Here is an 11,209-nt window from a genome sequence, read left to right as displayed (position 1 = left end):
TGCGAGTCTGCGACGGTCGCATGAGCCGACTCAGTGCCGTTACCGATTATGTGCCGTTATGGACAGAATGGTAAATCTTCAGCCCCCCGAATTTTGTCACCTCCGCGCGGTCCAGGCGAACACAATGGAGCGCTCCCTACCTCCGGTTCAGCCAATCACAAGCTTCCACTGGCGATACCGGGTTGCTGTTTTGATACGCAGTCCAAAGTGCGGACTCATGATGTTTCCCAATGATCAGTGTGTCATATGAGGGGATATGTGTTCCATATATTCACTGCTGGAGGCAACACACTGCTGTCACTCACTGTCACTGAACACTCATTTTCATTGGTCTTAAATTCAGAAAACATGAAAGCGTACAGCGGCCTGCTTTTCATACTTATATGGATGCAAACTGGGAACTTAGTGAGAGCACAAGGTAGGACCATTCTGTAAACTTTATATTACTTGTCTGTTTGTGAAATGTCGTCGCTGTCGGGTGGAAACCTGTTTGACTAAATAAGGATAACCAAGTTACATGAGTTCCAATGGATCCAAAGTAGTTGTTATTCATTCACAAACCTTTTCATTGGTTCAATATGTATAAAATATATGCCAATACACAATGACACACTTTAACACTTGTTGGGCATGTAGGAGAACATGTTTAAGATGTCATAAATAGGTGATCTACATGATCGGCTACTTGCACTTCTTTTATGTGACATTGTCTTGTGGTGAAGTATAGGGCAATCATTTAAGAAAGGGGGGGGGGGGGGGGGGGGACACGAACCAACAAACAATGATTATGGAGATAAAACTTTTCTGCCCGGCAGTGGCAATTTGTTTATTTTTTAAAACAAACGTGTAATCCAATTTGTACACACATGATTCTCTCTTTTATGTTTTTATTGTCCCATTTTGCATGTTTCCATATATATAAAATCCTTTCTTAAATGTTTTGATTACCTTTTTGAAAATCAAAATTCAACAACAGATAATAACGTAATAATGGAATTGATCTGTAGCTTACGTGCCTCTATCACTAAAAAGATGTGTTTTGTTTGCAGCTATTGTCATGCGGTCACCCTGGTGATGCAGAGTATGCAGAGTTCCAGCTTGTGGAGGGAGAGGATTACGTCTTTGGGTCAGAGGTCGAGTACACATGCCAAACAGGGTATGATGACACATTTTCTCTGTTGATCCATATATTTATCTTGTATTTTGTCCACTGCATCAAACAGCATGATGCTCAACACTGAGTATTGTTGCTCTAATGTGTCTTGTTTAGATTAAAGGCAGAGCAACACATCCCTCAATAAACGCGCAAAAAAACTCTGTTTGCGTGTCTATCTGTAGTTTTCGTGTCTCTCGAGAACCGTCCATCCGACCGACTTCAAACTTGGTGTGTGCGTCACCGACGACCTGAGGGACTGCCATGCCCGGCATTGCCTCGACTGTAAAAAGTACCCTCTTCAGACCATGAATGCAACATGTACTATGGTGAAAGAAATGCAAATGCCCTCTTTCCTTGCCAGACTTGAAGGCAGCATTCAAGAGCATTGCCTTGTCCAAACTCTCCTGAACTTGAATGCAGCATCTTATGTTGAAATAACTCTCTCTGTGTAGAAATCCGTTGCGCCACTTGCCTGGTTAACTGTTCTGCTGCCCTTGACAGTCCTCACCGTCATTCAAATCGGTGACTACATGATGCCATTGACAGCGCTCACCATCAATCTTACTGTATTTACAGTAAATGTATTAATACTTACAGTATGTAGCTCCGGTCGCGGCCGCATCGGTAATGTCCGCGATTTGTTTAAAATGCACGTTGGGCGTGCACGCGAAGTGAAGCTCCTCCATGTTAAGTCAATGGAGAGGCCAGGCCCATAAAGAGACTTCATTTACTCCAAAAAAGACTTTTAATCCCAAAGCACATCCCTAAACAGCACTAACAAGGCTCGGCTGGTGGCCGCCATGACACACTGTCACATGACACATGTCATGTGACTAGATGACGTAATCGTTGATGTCATTCACCATTCCGTGTGTGTACACACATTCCAGCCAGGCCTTTCACAATAACAGCGTGTGCCAACGGGAGGATCTGCGTGGCGTCAAAGAAAAGTTAACCCTTCATAGTAAGCAGCAGTTATTGTGTTAATAAACCAGACTCTATCACACTTTTGGGTAGAGAGTCTGGAATTTCGGGGAGAGATTATTTTTCTGGGGGGGGGCAGGCTAAAGCCTGTTGACCTAATGTTAGGTTTAAAAAAAAACATTCAAGGTGACTTGCTCTTAATTGCTCCCCTTGAACTTCAAAGGGGTTGTAAACCGCAGGAATTGATTGAGCCATACAAGTGTCAATAGCTCGTTAGTGTTCTCTCTAATCAATGAAACATCAAAGACAACTACCTCTTTGATGCCTGTCATAGAGGGGAGGGGGAGGGGAGAATGTTTTTGTGTCCACACAGCCTACAGCCCTGATTGGCTAACCCATTTCTGGTGGCTGGTGGAAATGGATTCTCAATTGTGAGGCTCCAGACCACACTACACCACGGGGTGGTGTTGTGCGGTCTGGTTTATTAACCAGGCCGCACCAAATCTCCAGTATTGACTTGATTATGCTTAGTTCAGTGGTATCAAGCGACGGAAATATTTTCAATATTTTCACCAAAAGGCCCTTTTAGAAATTTCAGCCGCTGCCTCTCTAACATTCTCTGCACGTCCCTGGCGTTGGGCAGGTGGAGTGGGAGGAAAGTCTGTGAGGAGTGAGCACTGGTAGGGCAGTCAGTAGGATACAACAGCAGTGACAACACAGAAATGGAGAGAGGGCGAGATCATTTAGCGACCTACAACCGGGTCGCGACGTGGTCGGTAGTTTTCAGCGACCGGGTCGCTAAATCGACCGACTAGGACGCTAAAACCACCGACCGGGACGCTAGAACCACCGACCGGGACGCTAAAACCACCGACCGGGTCGCTAAATCGACCGACCGGGACGCTAAAACCACCGACCGGGACGCTAAAACCACCGACCGGGTTGCTAATTCCACCGACCGGGACGCTAATTCCACCGACCGGGACGCTAATCCAGCGACCGGGTAGGTAAATCCACCGACCGGTGGTCGCTTCCACCGACCACCGGGCTACTAACCCTAACCCTAACCCTAACCCTAACCCTAAACCTAACCTCAGTAACCTTACCTCAGTTAGGCTAACCTGCCACGCAACCTCCCGACCGGGTCGCTAAATCACCGACCGCATCGCTAAATCACCGACCGCGCCGCTAAAGCGAGCGACCGGGTCGCTAAATCGACCGACTGGGGCGCAAAATCTTCCGACCGGGTCACTAGATGTACCAACCGGGTCGCTAAATCTACCGACCTAAAACTGCAGGCAGGTCGGTAGATTTAGCGACCGGGTCGGTCGATTTAGCGGCGCGGTCGGTGATTTAGCGACCCGGTCGCTCGATTTAGCGACCCGGTCGCTCGATTTAGCGACCCGGTTGCTGAAAACTACCGACCACGTCGCGACCCGGTTGTAGGTCGCTAAATGATCTCGCTTCTACTGCAGAAATGTGTGTGTGTAGTTTCAATTGCCATAACGACTAAATTGGGGAGAAAAGGGGTAAACTTAAGAGTTTTCTTTTAGGGCTATTATGAAAATATGATAAGTTGTCCCTGATGATCTTTTTGTTTGTTTGTGGCATTCATTCCAGCTACCAGATGGTCAGCAGGATCAATAGACGGCGCTGCACGGCCAGTGGATGGGATGGATTTCTCCCAGTCTGTGAAGGTAAGATCTTAGGTGTTCACTCTTTACATTCTGTTCATCTGTCATCTATTTTCAGATGGACCAGTGGGGTCTGCCCATATTTATATATAAATAGAGAGCGGACAGCCCCGCCCCCAGCTATTAATTTCAATGAAGTTGCTCAGTGGCGTTTTGAAGCATGCAGAAGTAACTAATCCAGGTGCATTGTGGGGGAAATTGGCACATCATTATGTGCCAAAATGTGTTACGCCGAGCCTTAATTACGTCATGAACGTCACTCGACGTCCATTGAACCCTATTGCGTAGACCCCAGCGGCGCGCTCTTATGCTCGTGCATGTCATTCCCACTAGGCAGGCTTGGGCATGCCTAATGGTACAGACACAGCATGTATTTGACAGACAGACAGACAGACAGACAGACAGACAGACAGACAGGCAAGTTGATTGACTGACTGACTGACTGACTGACTGACTGACTGACTGACTGACTGTCTGTAGCGGTGTGTCAGTTACTGTGCAGGTCAGCATAGTTTGTGATCAGGAATTTCAAATGTCTTTTTGGTCTAATCTCACAAACTGGCACATCTTTTTCCAACCCAATCTTAAATGAAGGTGTTACGAATACAACCCCACTGTCTAGGCCAGGGGAAAGGGAATCGTGACACCAATATTGCAAGAAATATATAATTTATTTACAAATAGTGGCAAAAATAGTAGTGATAAGTATTTACATGACGTTATCTTCTTGGAGTGTTTTATAATACTCTCTGGCTCAGAGGTAACAAAAGCATCTAACGAAAAATGAGACTATTAAAGCAACACAGAAGGGTAAACGCTAACTCAACCAAACCGTCCCTTTCCGAAGGGGAAGGAAAATAATAAGCTAATGGGTCAACGGGGGAGTCAACCACGGAACGGAGGCTGTGTAGTGCTGCTCCGTCGGCTGTCAGTTCTTGAGTGGCTTTTATAGCGTAGTGAGTAGTAGCGGCCAGGGGCGTCACAAGGGGGGGGACTGAGTTACTAGGGCCCAAGGTGGAGGGGCCTTGATTATGTTATACTTTAGCTATTCAAAAATAGCAGATCTACAAGCTCTTGTAGATCTGCTATTTTTTAAAAGTCGTGAACATGTTTGCAAATCTTTGAATATATTTTTTAAGCGAATATTTGTAACTCAAATGTTGCTTCTGGGTGGTCCCTGGAACTAAATATTTTAAGATGGGAGTCTGTGGCCAAATACATATAATTTTGGGGGTCCTTCACATGAAACGGTTTGAGAACCACTGACAGGAGGATTTGAAATATTCAAAGACTTGGACAAATTTTCAATATTTTTCAAAAATAGCAGATCTACAAGCTGGCACAAGCTTGTATATCTGCTATTTTTCAATAGTGAAAGCACAAAATAATCCAGTGAATCCTTGTACAAATCATCATTTCATTGCCAATGATCCGGACTCCTCTCGTTCGCAGCAACTGTGCACACTGCACAGGGAAATACAAATACAAAGATACAGATAGTGACATTAACCTTTGAATACGTTTTAAATTTGAGGCTTTTTTATTTTCCTTTATTTGTATGCTATTGACAAAAAATAAATGCTGATATTTGTTCCAAAAAAAGCTTCATACCCTGTACTGTACATAACTAGTAAGACACCTGAGGGTGACATGCGACCTCAGGGTGACATGCGACTTCGCCCTAAAGGCTGAGGTCGCGCCAATTCTTGACCATCTGGCTCTGACGATTCTAGTTGTCATTCTGGGGGGAGTGTGTTCATGTTTTTGTGAGGGTATCAACCCTAGGAGACACAAGGAGAACGTGCAAACTCCACACAGAAAGGCCCTATCGCCCACACCCTAGGTGGGGTTGGCGATAGGGCCTTTCTGTGTGGAGTTTGCCTAAACATGGAGATGTGGTACAGAATGACTCATATATGGGCATAAAAAGTATGTCATGTGACATCACTTCATGTACAGACAGACAGTCAGACAGACAGACAGACAGACAGACAGACAGCCATTGACTCCGGCCTAACAATGGCTACTGTCTATGACGGTAGTCCCATATGACATGATGGACTGGGATCTAAGTCCAGCCTCCCCGTATCAGATCGGAGGAGGATACCACACATTGTACCTCATCCACCCTTTCTTCTCTCTCCTTTTGGTATCTTTATCCTCCTCCTCCTTTTTTTTCTTTTTTATTCTTCTCTTTTTTTTGTCTTTCTTAGTCTTGTGTATCCTTCTCTTTTTTTGTCTTTCTTAGTCTTGTGTAGCCGCCCGGTACAGGAAGTGATGTCACAACTCGCTGACATCACACTGACATCACTTCCTGTACAGAAGGAAGGTCACTCAAGCGACAAGGTTTTTCAGGGTAAATGCGACCTTCGGTCGCAATGACGGGCTGTGATAACAACATGTGATATAGCTCTGTTAACACAATGCTGTACCCCCTCCAACTGTATACAGTATGTTCCCCATTTTCAACTGTTTTTATTATGTTTTGAAACTTGCTTTGGCAATGTAAACGTATGGTTTCTCATGCCAATAAAGCTCCTTTGAATTGAATTGACAGTAATAATATTAGAAATAATAATAATAATCTCAGTGCCATGTGCACTTTAGCACACTGTAACAACATGTATTACTGGGACAACTATGACGAACATTTCATATCCAGCTTTAACTGACTGTCAGTTTGTCACAGATTACCCTCAGTTATACACATTACTCATACACGGTCCAGACATGTACTGTAGGTCTGGACATGGGGTGGCCACAGCTGAGTGGTTAGTGAGCCCTCCTGGGGATCCAGAGCCCCTGGTTGTCCCAGGTACCATTCCAGACCAGCAATACTGATGTGTGTCCCTGAGCAAGACTTTGAACCCTTAGCCTTGTTTTTTTTTTGTTTTTCCTTTAGTTGTTTGCTTTTTTCATGTGACTGTCCACCATGTCATCCGAGGTCAAACACACTGGCTAAGGAACTAAACAAACAGTGCTCAGTGGAGCTGTACAGCAGGGGTCTTCAAAAGGGGGTCTGGGACACCTAGGGGGTCCTCAGAGTTACTACAAGGGGTCCTCCAAATCTTTGTGTGAAAGAAACTTTTTTCTCCTTTTTATATCAACCACTTGAACCCTAGCGTCCATAATATATTCAGAGAACTTTAGCCAAAAATAGCCGATCTACAAGCTCACAAGCTAGATAGATTGGTAGATTGTTTAGATCGCTTGTAGATATGCTTGTAGATCAGCTATTTTATGTCACACCCCTTTATGTTGTTTTGTGATATGAATGAATGAATGAATGAATGAATGAATGAATGAACGAACGAACGAACGTGTATCACACACCTTAGCTCACACCTCAGTCTTCCATTTCATCACATTACCGTTCACATCTAATATGACCTGTCCTCTGGTTATCATGTGCTCTCTCCATTCTAATGTTGGTGTCTCTCTGTCTCCTCTCTGTTGTCTGTCTGAACATGACAGTTTGTTCCATGCCCCTCGGTATAAAGGATGACCTGGTCCTAGACGACCAGATGACATCCTCCAGTGTGTATCGGTCATTCGGCACTAAGTGGCACCCCTACTTTGGCCGCCTGGACGAAACTGGCTTAAGAAATGCCTGGCGGGCTGGAACCAATAATCAGCTTCAGTGGTTACAAGTAATGATAGGTCTCAGTGGTTACAGCTAGGGCAGTATGGAGCACATGGAGAAGTGGTTGGTGAAAATGCTTTCGGGGGCAAATTAAATGAAGAAAATAAAATAAAAAGTACTGTATAGTGATAATGGACTCTGGTATTTTCAGTGCACATTATAACAACTAATGATTGTTGTTTGTAAACTAATAACAGTCATAATAATTTATCATTGCAACCGTATGGAGCAGTTAGTATTAAAACCTTGGCCTCATGTCAGTGAGTGAGTCAGTCACGCCTCATGTCACACTCCATATATGGCCATTAATTTATTAGTGAATACATTTTCCCCATTGACTTGAATGGGGAAAATTCAAAATTCAGGGCAAGACAGAATTCATTTATAAGCGCGAGTTCTGCACAGGTCCGATTTTGACAACCCGTGCCTTCCCCGCCCATCATTAATCAGATCCACGGACCGACCCGCTATTATACAAAAGTGTAAACCGGACCCGCCTCGCCCGTCAAAAAAACGGAACCGTTGCCCAACCGTCTATCCGCAATTACATGCAGTAAAGTAAATTGCCTACAGTCATGTGCGTGCTTCCAAATGGCATCGCACTCGATCATTCCTGCACACTGTCCTTAGTGTTATACAGTATCCACACCAGTAGGATGCCTAGGGGTGATGTCTTGGCCATCTGACCAGTGATGTATATCGGACCAGTTACCTATATATGGAGACCCCTGATACCCATACTGAGATCCATGTACTGTATATGGAGATATGCTGTGAGACACCAAACATGCTTACTCAGTTATTTGTTGTGTCAAAGTACTACTACGTCTGTGACATCTGACATCATACATACAATCCCTTTCATGCCCATATAATTATGGAGATCCCTGTCTGTAGAACCAGCCACACAGATATGGGCTGTCTTGGCCATCTGTCTTGGCCACATATGGATTCTGTTAGTGTGGTATGTGGCCTCCATACTGTACATGGGCATTCCCAGATATGGGCTTAATATTGATGACATCAGGGATCTCTATATAAGGGATTCTGTTAGTGTGGTTCCCCTGACATCACAGTGATGTCAGAGCGTGATAGTCGCAATAAATGCCATGTCGACTGCCACACCATTAGCGTCCATATTTCTGATTAGTCAAGGCGTAGTTGACATCTCAACACAATTCTTTTAGATAGCCTTTTAAACCACCCTTTCTAAGATGAGAACATGGGCTAACGTGCTAGTGCGTGCTGTGGTTGTGTCTGGGTGTTGTGTGTGTCCTGCTGCTCACTGTGTGGAGCATGTGCGCTCCTGTGGCGTGACGTTGTTTAGGCAGAAACAGTGCTGTATGCATGCCGTGGTTGTGTCCTGCTGCTCACTGTGTGCGCCCGCCATGTTTAGTCCCGCACCGCCCATCCCCGTCCCTGCAAATTTATAATAGTATATATTCTGCCCGTTTTCACCCGTCGTTTCCGGCCAGTCAGAGTATAGGCCGGGTACCCTGCCCGTTGCAGGACTCTGACTTGCGTCACGGCAACAACACTTGCAAATTAATACTGTCCTTGGCCCTTTTATGCCCATGTATGGAGATCCCTGATGTCATCAATATTAAGCCCATACATGGGAATGCCCATATATGGATAAATTGTGTCAGTCTCATGATAACCAGTGTGGTTGCCGCACCGCGAGTCACACGAGCAAACTAATTCCTTCCGTGTCCCCTTTATGCCCATATATGGAGATTGTATCCCCATATATGGAGATCGCGACCTCGAGGTCGCTTCTCGCCCTCGGGGCGACTTACTAGTGTATAAAGTAGGTTATCAAGATACAGTTAGTTTACTCAATTACTAAATACCAAGGGGTCTAGCGTAGTGTAACGGTGACAGACATTTGTGTTCTTGAGTGAAGAGATAAAATAAATACTTTTTCAATATGGTATGCAGGTGGATCTGGGGTGCAATAAGACTATCTCAGGCATCATCACCCAGGGAGGAGGACATGCTGTTAGCGGTACATCATATGTCACGTCCTTCAAAGTGTCCTACAGTGATGACGGAGGGCCAGGGACTGTCATCAAAGATGCTGACGGATCACATAAGGTCAGAGCTGGAGTCTATTTGTCGTTGCTGATGTATTCTTCTTGTGATTTGCTGCTCTGCTCTGCTCTTCTCTGCACTGCACTGCACTGCACTGCCTGCCTGTCTGCTCTATGGAGCCCCTCAAGTGTCTGCAATGAGCAACACTTGAGTTTGCCCAATGTTAATAATAATAGAGTAAGAATAGTTGAAATCAAAGTCAACTCGGAAAGGCTATTCTAAACAGATGGGTTTTCAGGGCGGTTTTGAAGGTACTACAGTTGGGACCAGAGCATGTGAGTGGAGCCGCATGGTTTTTAAGCGTGGAGCTAGTTTTAAATCACAGCGGTGTCGGAGCGAGCATTGTGTCGGCTGACTCAGCTTGTCAAAGCACTGCCACTGGCTGACCTCACAGACACCATTTTTACTGTGAGATGTTTTGTAGTCATGTCAATTTAGTTTGTTAAGCCATAGCCTACTGGCAGGGGTTGGCAACCTGGCATTTGGCATTCATTTCATCAGATCAGAACATTGTAATTATACTCAGGGGAATAACCCACACTTACCTTCCAGACTCCCACCCCATGTTATACATCAGTGTCAAGACAAGAAGCAAAAAAAAAGTATAAAATGCACAATGTGACATAGCTCTGTTACCCCCTCCAACTGTATTCCCCATTTTCAACACTTTTGTATTACATTTTGATACTTGTAATGTATGACACAATGTAAACGTATGTTTTCTCATGCCAACAAAGCTCCTTTGTATTGAATTGATATACCATTTTAGCCATTTTAGATGCTCCCGAAAAGAGCACACTGGAAACTAGGGGTTACATGTCTCCATTCCAACATGTCTCCTTTCCGACATGTCTGCATTCCGACACTAACCTGTCAGAGTGGAGACATGTCGGAATGGAGAGCAGTCACCGAAACGAGGGTCTTCAGGCCTTACCAGAGGGCCATAAGCGATTAGCAATCGGGAAAACTAAGCTATATATGCTCTCTATATATAACTAAGCTCATATGCTCTAGTTGGCACCACCAGGTTCTCTACATCTATTGTGATGGCTGTAACTTGCCTTGCTGCATTCTGATTGTCTGCCATTCTCTGCCCCTTGTCCAGATCTTCCCTGGTAACGGTGAAGAACAAGAAGAACACAAGAAGAACATGTTTGAGCCGCCCATCACCAGCCGCTATGTGCGTGTGCTGCCATGGACGTGGGAGAGACATATCACCATGAGAATAGAGCTGCTGGGCTGTGAGGCTACCCCTTAGTGTTTCCATTTAAGCTCCAATTCAGTTCTTTTTATGCATATTTCTGCCAACTCTCAATGCATCCCAATCCATGCCCATCCATCTATGTTCTGCAACCATACTTTTATTAATCGCTTTCAATCTGGTATTCCTATTTGGAATAATGTCTAGGCAAATATAAATTTATATCTATAAAGGTGGATTCTGCTTTTTAATGAATATGGATTGGTTTCTTGTCATTAGCGAGTTTCTACAAAAATACGCTCAAGACAGGGAAAGAAACCAATGGAAAAGATGCAGTTGCAGGACATTCTTTTTTGCAGTAAATACTATTGATTTCTCACGCCATGGAGACTTGAGTTCAGTAATATTCTTTTGTTTAGTGTCACATTCCTAAGACAGAAATGTGATCATAGTAAATTCACCCCAATGATTCCGGATGGGGTGAACTACTCCTTTGG

General features: G+C 44.6%; 1 protein-coding gene across 3 annotated transcripts; it reads left to right on the top strand.

Moving 5' to 3' along the window:
- The first annotated feature begins 258 nt into the window (after window positions 1-258).
- On the top strand, window positions 259-10,967 carry LOC308301429 (lactadherin-like). 3 transcript variants are annotated; one of them, XM_080745419.1, is made up of 5 exons: window positions 259-418; window positions 1,050-1,156; window positions 3,701-3,777; window positions 9,359-9,514; window positions 10,617-10,967. In XM_080745419.1, the coding sequence occupies exons 1-5, from the start codon at window positions 384-386 to the stop codon at window positions 10,767-10,769; spliced, it is 528 nt and encodes a 175-aa protein (XP_080601545.1). In that variant the 5' UTR covers window positions 259-383; the 3' UTR covers window positions 10,770-10,967. The 3 variants fall into 3 exon arrangements, with proteins under 3 accessions (XP_080601545.1, XP_080601543.1, XP_080601544.1); XM_080745417.1 differs by lacking the exons at window positions 259-418; window positions 1,050-1,156 and adding an exon at window positions 7,249-7,424 and having other exon boundaries at window positions 3,706-3,777; XM_080745418.1 differs by lacking the exons at window positions 259-418; window positions 1,050-1,156; window positions 3,701-3,777 and adding an exon at window positions 5,760-7,424.
- The last annotated feature ends 242 nt before the right edge of the window (window positions 10,968-11,209 follow it).

Source organism: Nannobrachium achirus (assembly GCF_963921795.1).
Source record: "Nannobrachium achirus genome assembly, chromosome: 2".
Classification (NCBI taxonomy): domain Eukaryota; kingdom Metazoa; phylum Chordata; class Actinopteri; order Myctophiformes; family Myctophidae; genus Nannobrachium; species Nannobrachium achirus.
Note: the sequence above shows the minus strand (reverse complement) of the source record. Positions and strands in the feature narration are given on the sequence as shown.

What these genes read in the sequence shown, in the direction of transcription:
- LOC308301429 (XM_080745417.1), top strand. Translation starts at nt 3,708, where the DNA reads ATGGTCAGCAGGATCAATAGACGGCGCTGCACGGCCAGTGGATGGGAT. An exon ending in ATTTCTCCCAGTCTGTGAAG is followed by an intron (nt 3,778 to 7,248) that starts GTAAGATCTTAG and finishes TGAACATGACAG; the next exon opens with TTTGTTCCATGCCCCTCGGT. An exon ending in ATGCTGACGGATCACATAAG is followed by an intron (nt 9,515 to 10,616) that starts GTCAGAGCTGGA and finishes CCCCTTGTCCAG; the next exon opens with ATCTTCCCTGGTAACGGTGA.